Source organism: Spinacia oleracea, chromosome 2 (genome assembly GCF_020520425.1).
Source record: "Spinacia oleracea cultivar Varoflay chromosome 2, BTI_SOV_V1, whole genome shotgun sequence".
Lineage (NCBI taxonomy): Eukaryota > Viridiplantae > Streptophyta > Magnoliopsida > Caryophyllales > Amaranthaceae > Spinacia > Spinacia oleracea.
Genome location: NC_079488.1, coordinates 31,094,149 through 31,109,018, shown reverse-complemented (window position 1 = coordinate 31,109,018; position 14,870 = coordinate 31,094,149). Strand labels below are relative to the sequence as shown.

Below are 14,870 nucleotides of genomic sequence, written 5' to 3'. Positions count from 1 at the left end.
CATTGAAAGGTTGGACGACCAATGACTAATGAAGATTAGATTGCAAGTTGATTTATAGTTCAGTTTCTTGAACTAGATGGAATGGATATCAGAAATCATTTGCATAGATACTTATTGGATCTTGTATCGGATTGACCATGAGAACACTTTAAGAGATTAAAGTCATGTCAGAAGTAGTTCTCATTAATGGTGATTGAAACCTATTCCTCAGAACCTGAGTAGTTATGGCTTTTTGTTTGAGAATTGGTTCGCTTTAATACTCGCTAAACGTCGCACCTTAAAAGGAGGCTATAAAAGCAGTTATTGGGCGTACTATGAATCAAAGTAAGTTGTTCATAAGTTACAATAAGGGATTGTCCTCCTAACTTTGATAACATATGGTGTTTTTTTTGTACAAGGCCTCTCGAAGAGTAAGATACTGTGAAAATGCATGGCCGTGCTCAGAATGGTTAAGGCTTAACCTTCTGTAAGAGTTTAACAGTTGAACTCAGTAATTCGAGAAACACTTCTGGACCTAATAAGGATGGCTTGGACCTTACCTTATGTTCAGTAAGTAACACCAAGAGACAAAGGAATCGGAATGCACACTTGTCTGAATGACAAGGGGGAGACTGAAGGAAATATGTCCTTCACCCAAGGTGCATTAGTCTAATACCAAGGTTCAGATTTATTACGAACAATTAATTAAGTGACATCAAGTGATCGGAACAGCTAGCTGAAGCAATGATTCCGATCAGTGAGTTCTAATCTATATTAGGCTCACAGCTTACTCTTGACTGAACCTATAAGGTCACACCATTGGCATGTAACAGATCACCGGATTAAATGAATCGGAAATTCATTTAATACCTTTTCGGGAAATTAGTTGGGAAAAACATAATTATACGATTTAACATTGGATCGTGAAATCGTATATCGTATTGCGTATATTCATAAGCTAGGCGAGATGAATAATCGTATCGTACGACATTGGATCATCAAATACAAAACGATAAATAAATTGTCGAAGGATAATTTAATCACAATACGAAAGCAACCCACGAGCCGGAGCGCACAAGCGCAAGGCCCATGGGCGCAGCGTGCATGGCAATGCAGCGCTAGCCCATAGGCGTCAATGCTGTGTGGTGCTCGCGGACAAGGCACAAAGCAAGCAGCAGCTCGCGGCCCGCGGCCCACGTTGCTGTGCGCGCATAAAGCCCCTCGTTAGCCTGCTGGCCGGCCAATTTGCTTTGGCCTTGGTCGGTTGGCTTGCTTATTATCTAGGTTATTTTAATAACCTAAACTTATGTTTTTCTAGCACACAATTCAGTTTACACATCAAACCCTAAGGAAGAGAGAGAAACCCTAATTCTCTCTTAGCCTCCATGGATGTGTTATTCCCAAAAAGCACAAACTCTTGAACGTTGTCTAAGCTACAATAATCAAGAAGGATCTGAACGTGTCGGTGAACCAAATAGAGGAATGACAATTGGAGTTATTTGTTCGTGTTCGTTGATACTATACTCGGGAAAATTTGCTTCAAATGTAAGTATGCTTAATTTGTGCTTTATACATGTTTCCTGGCTTTGGGGATGTTCTGCACATGTTATGTATGTTTAACTGTATTCCTCTACAATAATAGTTCTCTCTAAAGCCTAGAAAACTATTTGAAAGATCCTAGAGAGCAATAGAAAAGAGAAATACAAGTAAAGGAAGGCTGGATTATAAAATCCTCCCCCACTAAAGCTGTCGACGCCCTCGTCAACTTACTAGAGTTACAAAAGATGAAAGAAAAAGCTCCTATTCTAAACTCAGTAGTCTTCTCTACGCCGTTGGTTGATGGCGGTTGCTAGAGTCTTCTTGAATCTTGTTGTGTCTTGATATGTTGGTGAATCTTGTGAATCCAATGAAGGAAATAATGCCCTTGGTCCAAGTATGCATTTAATGTTAAGTCTAATAAATGCGGTTCAGTATTAATTAACAAGTTAATAATTCCGTGAGATCAAGTGAGCTGAATGCCTAGCTAGAGGCCGCTTCAGTTCAAGTGGAATTAATGATATTAATCCATAGCTTACTCTTGACTGAACCCGTAGGGTCACACAAATAGTACGTAAACGGATCAAGTATTTAATGGCATTAAATACTCCATCTATGGATATTTTGAATCGACGGATCTTGGTCTCAGTGGGAACTGAGATCATCAAAGGCAAGAAATGAATACTCCGGAAACGATGATATTGTCGGAAACGGAAATATGGATCGTATCGGAAATATAAATATTATCCAAGTCGTAGATGTTGCCGGAAACGGAAACATGGTACGTGTTTATGCCAAATTTCGTCTAGGGGCGACTTTCGGCTAGGGTCGATACTAACTAAGCAATGTGCGAATGAAGCAAATAAAAGAGATACGACACAGAGAAGTGTTGACGCGGAAAACCCAGGAATAAGGTAAAAAACCGCGGATAGCTATGAGGCTATCAATCCACTAAGTATTCTATCTGATTGTTTATGCAATTTTTCTAATGAGCAATACAAGGAATTAAAGAGCTAATACAAGGATTATATGAGCGCTTGATAGCTTGAGAGTTTGAGTGCTTGAGTTAACTTGTCCTCTAATATGCTATCGCTCAGGTTTTATACGCAGAGGAAAACGGCTCCATCGGTTAGAAGAATCCCTAAAAGATAGGGATTTTCTACTAATCGTTGCCCATGACCGTTTCCAGTCTTCCAACGACTTTCGTATTCCTTGGTGACTTCTTGGACTCATTCTTCTTGTATGACGGCGCTAGCTATCTTGGGCTTTGGGCCTTTGATCTTGACCTATCTTCACTTATCTTCTCCGTCGATCGTCGCTGCTCATTTGTCGCTAGTGCCGTGTCGCTAGTTTTGTGTCGCCTGGACCTCGTCGACTGTTGTCATACTCGACGTGCTTGCCATACACTATGTTCACCTGTGACACGACGATACCTGGAAGACACGACATGATCAAACGTCAAAGCAGTTATGTCGTTAGTCCAAAAAGTGGGATAACAGTTTGCCCCCAATTGCAGTTTTGCGGAGTCGTATAGAGCAAAAGAAGCAATTTGAAATTAAAAAATAAACCGACTGTAACCACCTCGATCGTGGGAAACCGCTGCGGATTCTAAAAGCAATAAATAGAAGTTCAAGACATGCAATAAATTTTCCCCAAGAGCTTTCAAAAGAAACTTTTCAGATCTAGAGCGTAAGAGAGAGAAAAAGGGAGAAGAATCGTTTCCTTCGCTTCGAGTTACCCGAACCCAGGTAAAATTCGATCGCTTTTTTGATTTTTCTGTTGAAATTAATAGAACAATGGTCGAATCCAAGTCGGTTGTGAGTAAGGATAAGGGGGATGCTGGTGTTCGTCAGGTTAAGTCGCTCAACCCGATCTATTCCACTGTTGAAGATCCGATGGCTTTCATCAATCTCGCCGGTCTACCGCCGTCGGCCGAAGTTAGAATTCCTGGCCAAGAGGAAGAGGCCTTGAATTGCCCGGAAGGTTATGTAGTCATGTATGAGTACCCATTTACACTGGGGTTTTCGTTTCCTTTTACGCCTTTAGCTAGGTCTTTTTTCGAAGTGTTGCACTTGAGTCCAGGTCAACTGATGCCTCAGATCTGGCGTACTTTTACTGTGATACATAGGGTTACTTTGGGTTGGCGAGTGTCGTTTGACTTGGCCGATCTGATGTACATCTACGATTTGTCGTTGAAGGACTGTAGTTGCTATACATTGGTGACAAAGAAAGGGAAAAAGAACTTGGGTGTCGGGTTGGCTGTGAACGATAGAGGTTGGCAGAGTCGCTTTGTTTATGTTAACAAGGCGTCTTTGGGAGAGATAGGGAGTTTCTTAGTCGAAGGGTGGACGACGGAAGGTAATTTATGTTTTATTACGCTTGGTTTTTGATATTTTACTGAACGTCGTCTTACTTGGCTTTGTTTTGCAGTTGTGAACACGTCGTTGGCTGGTTTGAACTCGGATTCTAACGACAAGTATTTGAGGTTCTTGGGTTACTCTGTCAAGGAAAGGTCGTTTAGTCGCGACGGGGGTCGCTTGGAAGGTCCGGAAGGTAGTCAGGCTGGTGACGTCGACGAGGAAGAGGCTGAAGAGGAAACAGTTGGTTAGTTCGTCGTCGAAGGAAGTTGGATTTGTTTGAGGAGGTAGTCGCGAATTCGTCGTCTGCGGAGGAGGAAGAGGGTGACATGGCTGATACTTCAGGTATTTTGTTTTGTCTTCGGTATCTATGTTTGGGATTTTTTATGTTTGGGGTAGGTTCCTAATGCTTTCGACTTTTGTTTGTCGAAGAACATACGCTTTCATCCAAGTCGGTGTCGAGGATGTCACAAAGCGAAATGATGGAACGGGCGAGGAAACGGTTGAGGTCGAACAGTGCTGTTGGTGGGCAAGGTTCGTCGGCTGCGTCTGGTAGTCAGGTGATGCCCCTTGTGCCTCGTTACTCTTCGATAGGTGCGTCGTTTGAGACGCCTGTTGTCATAGGGGGTGAAGGTTTTCATCCTCTTGCTTCGTCGTCGCCTCCGAAGTCGTTTAAGGTGTCGTCGACTGCTGTCGCTGCTGCTAGGCCTCCTGCTGCGTCGGCCAAGAAGTGTCCTGCTGACAAGAGCTTTGTCGAGGATACGGTTGTCACTCTGCCCCAGAACTTCTTGGGCGATGGAAAAGGTGTCGTCGTCTGGCCGTACGTGGATCGATTGATTTTGCCTTCGACGTATCAGCGCTATCATGAGGTCGTGCCTCTTTCTATCGCGTCGGACGCTGCTGAACTTAGTCTGCGGGTATATTTGTTTGCTTTTCGTGTAACTTTATTTGGTTTGTGGTATGTGGACGTTATTTGTTGTCTAATGACATGTTTCTCTTTCCAGGCGTCTCAGGCCGCCTTGGCCGTGCATAGGCAGTGTTCTTTGCTGTGCGATGAGCTTACCAATTCCGCGAATCAGGCGGCGGTGGCGAAGAAGGCGGCTGCTTCTTCGGAAGCTAAGTGGAGGGCTTCCGAGAAGAAGTCGACCGACCTCGCTATGGTGGTCAAGTCAAAAGATGAGCAGCTGAAGGGCAAGGACGCGCAGATTGCTGATGCGTCGAAGGAGTTAGAGAGAGTAAAAGGGGAACTGGCCTCGACTGTGGAGGAGATGGAAGGGCTGAAGATCTCGTATGACGCTCTGCAAGAGGAGTACAAGGATTGCGAGGTGTTGGCCGTGTGGAGGACGATGGCGCAGATGATGTTCTCATGTTTGAAGGGGGAAACCAGTGTTTGGCCATGCCAAAAGGAGGTGGATGATTATTTGGCCAATGGTGGTACCCTCGATGAACTGTCGGTGCTGGTGGTGGACATAGAAGAGCTGGCGATGGAGGCCGACACTGCTGGTACAAGCGTAGCCGTCGTTGACGTTACTCCTCTGGGTGAGGGCGTCCCTTCTGCAGATCAAGGAGGGGAGGTTCTCATGGATCGACGCGAGGAAGATGTTCCTGTCGTCGTTCCTCAAGAGGTGGGTTTGGCAGAAGCGACGGTTGTGGCTGATGTCGTCGTGCCCCCAGTTCAGGAGCAAGAGACCTCGATTCCTGCCCAAGAAGAGCAAGTGTAATGGCTTATTGGTTTTTGAGCCTTTTGTGTCATAGTTAGTAGTTTGGATAATTTGCTTTCTGTTTTTGTATTTTGGATGTTTTTGCTCGTCGTCGATGGCGGCGACGAGGTGTTTGGATATTATGTGTGTTTGTGTTTTGTATTTTAAAGGTCGTGGCCTCAGGGGTCGCGCAGTTTGTTGTCTGTTATATAAGTGTGTTTCTTTTTTACTTGTGCGTTCCTCGTGACTTTTGCATGGTATTTCGAAGTTTTTGTCGCGTGTCGTGTAGCATGTGTTTTACGAAAAAACAAATATTGAAACGGTAGAACTATATGTATGTAAAACAGTACCTGCGTCGCTCGTTCGTCGCTTGTTACTTAGGATTTGCTTTCCGTCGTACGTCGTCGATTCTATTTGATATTCGTTATGTGTCGCCCTCTGCAAAAGGAAACATGGATTGCCAGGAGGATTGGCCGTTGGGGATGCCAACGGCCCTCCGATGCTTAAGTCAGTAATGGTTCCGAATGAAAATAAAGCGATAAAAAGTAATGAAAAAGGTAGAAGTGACGGTACGACAACTGATAAAATTGGCTACGACGAATGTTTAAAAATGATAGAGTTTAAGATGTGTAGCGTTCCAGCTTCGGGGGACCGACTTGCCGTCTTTGGTGACGAGTCTGTATCCCCCTTTCCGACGATTTTATCGATTAAGTATGGTCCTTCCCAAGCTGGTGCGAGTTTACCTGCGTTTAGTTCCTTCGTATTTTGGAATACCTTCCGCAGCACCCAGTCGCCTTCCTTGAACACTTTAACTTTGACGTTCTTGTTGAAGCATTTCGCCACGATCTGTTGCTGCGACGCCATCCTTATCAGCGCTGCTTCTCTGAAGTCTTCTGTGTTGTCGAGATTTTCACTAAGTTCCACGTCGTTCTGCTCCGGTGTCATGAGTCCATATCATGCACTGGGCAGTGTCACTTCAAGGGGTAGTACTGCTTCGCACCCGTAAACGAGTGAGAAGGGAGTCTGTCCTGTCGCCGTCCTGGGCGTTGTCCTATTGTCCCATAGGATGGATGGCAGCTCTTCTGCCCATCGTCCCTTTTTGTCGTCCAGCCGCTTTTTTAGTGATGCGATGATCGTTTTGTTGCTGGATTCCGCCTGTCCGTTTCCTTGGGGGTATCTAGGCGTCGACGTCTTTAGCTCGATGTTCCATGTCTTGCAGAAAGCCCTAGTCTTGTCGCTGATGAATTGTGATCCGTTGTCGCATATGATTTCTGATGGTACTCCGAATCTGCATATAATGTTAGTCCATATAAACGAGCATACCTCTTTGTCTCTTACTTGTTGGAACGCACCTGCCTCTATCCACTTAGAAAAATAATCCGTTAGAGCTAGCATGAAGACCTTCCGTCCTGGGGCGACGGGTAGTTTACCGACGATGTCCATTCCCCATTTAATGAAAGGCCACGGAGTTAAAGTGGGGTGTAAGAATTCAGACGGTTTATGCGTCATACTTGCGTGTCGTTGACATTTGTCGCACTTAGCTACGTATCTCATCGCGTGTTTGAGCATTGTTGGCCAATAGTATCCGTTTCTTTTGATTCTAGTTGACAAGCTTCGTCCTCCTTCGTCTCTGCCGCATTCTCCTTCGTGGTATTGTTTTTGTAGCCTTTCCCATTCTGTTTTTCCCGCGCATCGCATCAGCATTCCGTTCGCTGATCTCTTAAATAGTATGCCCTGCAAAATAACATATCGTGATGCTTTGAAAAGTATTTTCCTGGCTTCGAGCTTGTCGTCGGGTAGGGTTTCGTGTGTTAGGTAGTCGAGAATGGGTTTGGTCCAGCTATCTGTGTTTGTGGTTGATAGGACGAGGCTGGCGTCTTGTGGTATGTCCTTTTCAACAGCGGGTGACAGTAGGTGTACTAGAGGTATGGTCGAGAATGGTGATTTTCTGAGTGCGGACCCTAGATTGGCAAGGGCGTCGGCTTGTGTGTTCAAGTCTCGTGGTACTTGTTTAATGGAAAGGGGTTTAAATTTGGAGGCTAGCGTTTTTGCTTTCTCGAGATATAAGGTCATTTTTAGGTCTTTAGCCTCATAGTCGCCGTTGATCTGGTTGACGATTAATTGTGAGTCGCTGAATATGTTGAGTCCGCTTGCCCCCAGTTCATCAGCTAACGTCAGTCCGGCGATTAGCACCTCGTATTCTGTTTCGTTGTTCATCGCTTTGAAATCGCAGCAGATGGCCTGTGCTATCATGTCCCCTTGTGGTGATTTTAGCACGGCGCCTAGACATGCACCGCGGAAGTTAGATGAACCGTCGACGATGAGTGTCCATATCTCTTCTACGTTATTGATGAGTTTGACTTCGTCGTCTGCTATCTTCTCCAAGTCGGGGCTAAAGTCTACCACAAAATCTGCTAGGGCCTGCGATTTTACAGCCGTTCTCGGTTGGTACTTGATGTCGAAGCTTCCTAACGCCATCGTCCATTTCTCCATTCGACCTGTTAGTTCTGGTCTACGCATCACAGACTTGATTGGATAGTTAGTCATCACCACTATTTGGTGAGTTTCAAAATAATGCCTTAGCTTTTTGGCTGCAGTAACGAGTGCTAAAACGAGTTTTTCGAGGGAGGAATACCTGGTTTCTGCTTCTAGTAGTGACTTACTGATGTAGTAAATAGGTAGTTGTTGCGTTTCGTCTTCTCGAGCTAGGACCGCACTGACTGCTGTCGAGCTGACGGCTAGGTAGAGTTGTAGGACTTCGCCTTCTTTGGGTTTGAACAGGAGGGGTGGCGACATCATATATTTTTTGAGGTTTTGCAAAGCTGTTTCGTGGTCGTCGGACCAGCTAAAACCCTTGTTTTTGCGCAAGACGTCGTAGAGTAAACGACACTTGTCCGACGACCGTGAAATAAAACGGTTTAGTGCCGCCACTCTCCCTGTCAAGCGCTGTACCTCTTTGATGTTCCTGGGGGATTGAATGTTGATGATTGCGCGCACCTGGTCGGGGCTGGCCTCGATTCCTCGCTGGGTGACGATGTAACCTAAGAATTTTCCTGCAGACACTCCGAAAGAACATTTAGTTGGGTTAAGCTTCATACCGTATTTCCTCAATATGTCGAAGGATTGTCGCAGGTGTTCCACGTGGTCATCAACCTTCCTCGATTTTACTAGCATGTCGTCGATGTAGACCTCCATTGTGTCTCCAAGTCGGTCTTTGAACATTTTGTTGACCAATCGTTCGTATGTCGCACCTGCATTTTTAAGACCAAAAGGCATGACTTTATAACAATAAATTCCTCTATCTGTTACAAAAGATGTTTTTTCCTGGTCGTCTGGGTGCATAAGGATCTGGTTGTATCCGGAGTAGGCGTCCATGAATGTTAGTAGCTCGTGTCCGGAAGTGGCGTCGACCAGGGCGTCGATGTGCGGCAGGGGGAATGGGTCTTTGGGGCATGCTTTGTTGATGTCTGTGAAGTCGATGCAAACTCTCCACTTTCCATTCTTTTTGCTGACGACGACGACATTTGCTAACCAATCTGGATATTTGACTTCCCTGACTTTCCCGGAATCTATCAGTTTTTGAACTTCTTCGTCTATGATTTTATTTCTTTCAGGTGCGAACTTCCGTCGTTTCTGTTTCACTGGCTTAAAGTTGGGGTCGACATTGAGTTTGTGGGTGATGACGTCCGGGCTGATTCCTGTCATGTCCTCGTGCGACCAAGTGGAGCAGTCCGAATTTTCTCTTAGGAATGACACTATCTGACTTTTGATGTCGTCAGGCAGCGACGCTCCGATCCTTACGACTCGGTCTGGCTTTGTCTGGTCTAGTATTATCTCATCGATCTGTTGGTCGTCGGGATCGTCTACCATCGACCCTGGCTGTAATTGCTAGATGGATGACCTTGATGGTTTCAGCGCTGTTTCATAACATTTCTTTCCGTCCCTTTGTTGTCCTTTGATTTCCATGACTCCCCATTTGGTTGGAAACTTGATTGACTGGTGGTATGTTGATGGCACTGCTTTCATTTTGTGGATCCACGGTCGTCCTAAAATGACTTTGTATGCTGATGGGTAGTCGACGACGTTGAACTTGGTCATCACATTAAAACCTTCTGCGTACGTAGGCAGCGATATCTCCCCTACTGTTCGTAGCGACTCTCCACTAAACCCTACTAAGACTGTCGACCTTCTGATTATACTCTTTTCTTGTAGTCCCATTTCTTGCAGAGCCTCTAAGAACAATACGTTTGCTGAACTGCCGTTGTCGATCAATATCCTTTTGATGAGAGCGTTGCCTATTGGGAGCGATATGACTATCCCGTCGTGGTGTTCCTGTTGCGCGTCGGTTGAATCTGAATCGTCGAAGGTTATTGTCATCGCTGCTAATGACTTTTTGAGTGCCACTTCATCTTCGGTCTGCCCCTCTTTGACGGCTTCAGATGAAGGAAATATGTCCTTCACCCAAGGTGCATTAAGTCGAGTGCCACAAATTGGTAAGCATTTGGTTTAAACATTTATCATTTATAAAATTATATTTCATAGTTCATTTAATCTTGGTTTAGTATTAAATGATAAGTCCATGTGATTCAAATCATTCAAATGGGATGTCAAGATGGATTCTTCGACAAAGAAACACCCATAAGTGAACTTGAATATTGAAGTCACAAAGGATCCCTAATCCAGGTCATTCAAAGGTGGACGACCAATGACTAATGAAGATTAGATTGCAAGTAGATTACTTAGTTCTGTTTCTTGAACTAGAGTGACTGGATGTCAGAATCTTTTGCATAGATACTTATTGGATCTTGTATCGGATTGACCATGAGAACACTTTAAGAGATTAAAGTCAAGTCATAGGTAGTTCTCATTAATGGTGATTAGAAACCGTTCCTCAGAACATGAGCGATTATGTCTGCTCGTTTGAGAATTAGTTCGCTTTGGTACTAGCTAAACGTCGCACCGTAAAAGGAGGCTATAAAAGCAGTTATTGGGCGTACTATGAATCAAAGTGAGTGTTCATAGATTGCAAGAATGGATTTGAAGGAAATAATGCCCTTGGTCCAAGTATGCATTCTATGTTAAGTCTAATAAATGCGGTTCAGTATTAATTAAACAAGTTAATAATTCAGTGAGATCAAGTGAGCTGAATGCCTAGCTAGAGGCCGCTTCAGTTCAAGTGGAAATTAATCCACATCTTACTCTTGACTGAACCCGTAGGGTCACACAAATAGTACGTAAACGGATCAAGTATTTAATGGCATTAAATACTCCATCTATGGATATTCGGAATCGACGGATCTTGGTTTCAGTAGGAGCTGAGATCGTCACAGGCAAGAAATGAATAATCCGGAAACGATGATATTGCCGGAAACGGAAATATGGATCGTATCGGAAATATAAATATTATCCAAGTCGTAGATGTTGCCGGAAACGGAAACATGGTACGTATCGGAAAATATTATCGGAAATGGAAATATTGCAGAATCGGAAATATTGCCGGAAACGGAAATATTGTCAGAATCGGAAATATTATCGGAATCGGAAAATAATTCCAGAAACGGAAATATTAAATATTTGTTCGAAACGGAAATTGATTCCGGAATCGGAAATATTAAATATTGTTCGTATCGGAAATGAATTCCGGAATCGGGAATTTAATCGGAAGCGTATCGTACGAATTAGCATCGGACGAGGCCCGCTAGACGAAGGCCCAGCACGAAGCCAGGCCGTCGCCCAGCGAGCCAACGCACACCAGCGCACGCCAAGCCTCGACCAGGCCCAACGCAAGGCCAGGCCCAGCCAAGCCCTTGGGCGCGCGCGCGGAGCACAGCAGTGGGCCGAGCGCTGTGCGCCTAGCGTGGGCTGCAAGGCTTGCGCGGGTGTACGGTGCTCGTGCAATGCTTGTGCAGGAATCCTGAAGCAATCAGGATTCGAAGTGTGATTAAATCCTAAAACTATTAGATAATGATTATTTAATTAGAGTCCTAGTAGGGTTATAATTAAATAAATTAGTATCCTAATAGGATTCCAAAACCCTTTCCATAACTCTATAAATAGGTGCCTAGGGTCACATATTTTCATAGATAATTCAAGTATTCAAAATGAGTTTTTGAGAGAAAATTCAGACACATTTCTTGACTATAAGTGCCGAAAATCTTTAGTACCTTAAGGGCGATTCTAGTTGGTCAATCTTAAGGCGGATCCGGACGTGCTGTGGACTATCTACGGAGGGACGACACTTGGAGTCCTAAAGACTTGTTCTTGTTCGGTTCGGGCGCAGCTGGGGAAGGCACGCAACAAAGAGTATGCATCTAAACTATGCTATATGATTATGTGTAAATAATATGTATTCCTGGCTAAATGGTTTTTCCGCATGATTTATGAATTGTCATATGTATCATAACCTAACAGTGGTATCACGAGCCTCTTATTATTTTCATAATCTAAATTGCATGAACATGGTTAAATATTACAAATTTGCAAGAATTAAAAGGGGTGATTAATTTTCGTAATTGTTAATTAATTGCAAATTGCGTTTATTTAATTATACGTACGCAGTTTTTCGGCAGTTTCTTCGTTACTTATCCAAATTGAGTGATTTTTGTGTCAATTCCGCATGTAAAAGGCATTCTAAAATTTTGACAAAAAGAGTATTTTTCTGCCGAACCCAGAATTCTCAAATTCGAAGCCTAACTATGACTTTTCGAAGGTTTTAGTTTTTCAAATGCAAAATTTCGTAAATTTAAGATGTTAAATTAAATATTTGCGATTCTTGTTGATAAATCTTGAATTTTTGATTGACCTACTGTATATGTTTAACAAGTTTGAATGCCTAGCCTTGTTAATTATGCAATCTAATTTGTAGTTATGATTAATTTGTTGAAAATTAGAATAATTTAGAATTAATTTGATTTTCATAATTAATTATAATTTAATTAGAAACCTATGATTAAAAACCACCATAAAAATTGTAAATTTATGTTAAATTTTAAATTTTTATGACCTAGGCTTGAATCCATAATAATCGGAAATCAATTGAATAATAAATTTTCGATTTTTCGCCCTAAAATTATGAAATTAATATTATTTATTAATTTGTCATTAATTTTAAATATAAATTTTAAATTTTTATGCGATTCGTTCATATAACTTGCACGCACAAAGCAATGGACGCTTCGTGTTACCCTTAAGGGGTGTTGTATAGTGTGGGCATGCGACGACGAGCAAGGGAGCTCGTCGCCCGTGCGGCACGAATGCAATGAGCAGGGGCATGGTGCACGAGCACAAGGCAGCAACCCTGGCTTGTGTCGTGGGCCACAAGCTATGGATGAATGGGCATGGGCGAAGGCAAGGCATGGCAGTCGCGTGTGGGCAGCAAGCGAGCTGCGCCACAACGCGCACTGGCTCGCGCAAGAGCGCGCAGCCTCGCGCGCAGCGAGCGCTGCGCCCAGCGCTGATCGCGCGCAGCGCGCAATTGCTCGCGCACAGCGAGCGATGGCTCGCGTGCATCAAGCGCTGGAGCGCGCGCAGCAAGCGCTGGCGAGCGCGCACAGCGAGCGATGGCTTGCGTGCGTCGAGCGCTGGCGCGCGCGCAGCGAGCACCACTTGTGCGATGGCTTGCGATGGGAAGATGCAGCAGCTATGCGACGAGCGCATGGGCTGCGCGCACATGGCCAGCGATGGCTGTGTGCGTGTGGCCCATGGGCGTGCGATGCGTAGGGTGTTTGCGTTGCGATTAGATCGTTTTGAATGTTTAATTTGAAATTTTCAGTTTACGTAATTTTAATTTTAAAAATTAATAATTTAAATTATTTTCTTGGATTTTAATTTTGAATATTGTAATTATAATAAATTTTATTTATTCTAATTATTTTACTAAAATTAAAATCATGAATTAATTTAAATACGACTGAAATTAAATTAAACTTTTTGGATTCAATTATAAATTCATATGAGCTTTAAATTTTAATTAAATTTGTATGTTTCCGGTTAGACTAGAAATACATTTTTATGTTTAAAATTAGTAAAGCATACGAATTTATTGGTTTAAGTGGGAGCCCTTTTTAGTCATAAACTCTTGATTAGGTCTACAAATCCTTAAGGTTAAAACAACTTGATTAGAATTAATAAGGACTGAATAATTGGTAGATTATTGGTGCCCTTGATTAATTGCTGCAAATGTTTACGTGATGCATAATGTGTTTTACTAACCAGCTATGTGGGCCATTCATGATAATGAATGGGTGAATGGTATATATTGTATATGTACTGTTTTGCAGGTTATGAAGTGACTCGTATGGCCCAAATAGGATAGAAAATATGGTCTGCGCACCATTAATTTGAATGTAATTGGTCTAAAGTACCAAAGTTATTTTTCAATTCAAATATGGTCTGCGTACCATCAAATAGTTGTAATTAGTTATAGCTTATCCTATTTGAAGAAAATGGTGCCTCCCACAGAGATTTTCAAGACGGACTTTGAAGTTAAAGCTTCAAGATGAAGTCGGGCCATACTAGATCACATTTATCTTATGCATGCTTTAAGTTATTTATTGCTTTAAATATGTCTTAATTATACATAAGATTGTGGCTTGATTATGTTGCATGATTAAGGATTTTAGTTCACTTAAAATCTAACCAACATAGTAAGAGCCTTAAGTTCCAAACTTAAAAATTGAGTTAAAAGGTGCCATGCCAAAATATACACTTGCTTGGATATCCTTTACATCAATCTAGTAATAGTTTTCGCTCAGCGAGGTGTTACTTATTGGTCCTAAAGGGGCAAGGTACACAAATAATTGTGAGTACATGTTAGTTTTGGTGAAACTCAACGATATAAGTAAGGAGTCTTTTTATGTCGTGGCAAAATCGATAGGTTTACCTAATAAGTTCTTAGACGTACCTATCAACCAAGAATAGTTTCTAGACTATTAGCAAAAGGCTTTTGCTTACCTAAGATGTTTTAGGATTAAGTCGACAAACTGTGCTTAGTTCTTCAATGATTTTAGGATCTTGGAATCATTTTATTCACACCTGCCGGAACAATAAATTCGAATAAAATGCTAATAACTTGTTGAAATTGCATGATTGCTTTAATTTTCAAGTTATTATTCATGATAAATGTTTAGACTTTGCATGCTTCAATGTATGTTTTAATTATTGTTTATAATTAAATATCTTGCACTGCAATAAATCCTTTTAGAAAGGTAACAGTAAATTTCCTCGATTGGTAGTGAATCCAAGAACGATTCACGGAAATGAGAGAAAGTGAGCAATTTAAAATGTACGTTTCTTATAG

The 14,870-nt window shown here is 42.7% G+C and overlaps 1 protein-coding gene across 1 annotated transcript; it reads right to left on the bottom strand.

The window, feature by feature from the left end:
• Nucleotides 1-6,765: 6,765 nt before the first annotated feature.
• Nucleotides 6,766-9,949, bottom strand: LOC130467322 (uncharacterized). The gene is made up of 4 exons (XM_056835797.1): nucleotides 9,682-9,949; nucleotides 8,614-8,823; nucleotides 6,925-8,508; nucleotides 6,766-6,860 (listed from the first exon to the last, which is right to left on the bottom strand). The coding sequence occupies exons 1-4, from the start codon at nucleotides 9,947-9,949 to the stop codon at nucleotides 6,766-6,768; spliced, it is 2,157 nt and encodes a 718-aa protein (XP_056691775.1).
• Nucleotides 9,950-14,870: the final 4,921 nt, after the last annotated feature.

Bases quoted from the DNA above. Each gene is read 5' to 3' on its own strand.
- LOC130467322 (XM_056835797.1), bottom strand. From the start codon at position 9,949: ATGACAATAACCTTCGACGATTCAGATTCAACCGACGCGCAACAGGAA. The intron at 8,509-8,613 runs GTTACATCGTCA...AGCGCTTGACAG, and splicing joins GTCTGCAGGAAAATTCTTAG to GGAGAGTGGCGGCACTAAAC. The intron at 6,861-6,924 runs GTGCGTTCCAAC...CATTATATGCAG, and splicing joins TTCTAAGTGGATAGAGGCAG to ATTCGGAGTACCATCAGAAA.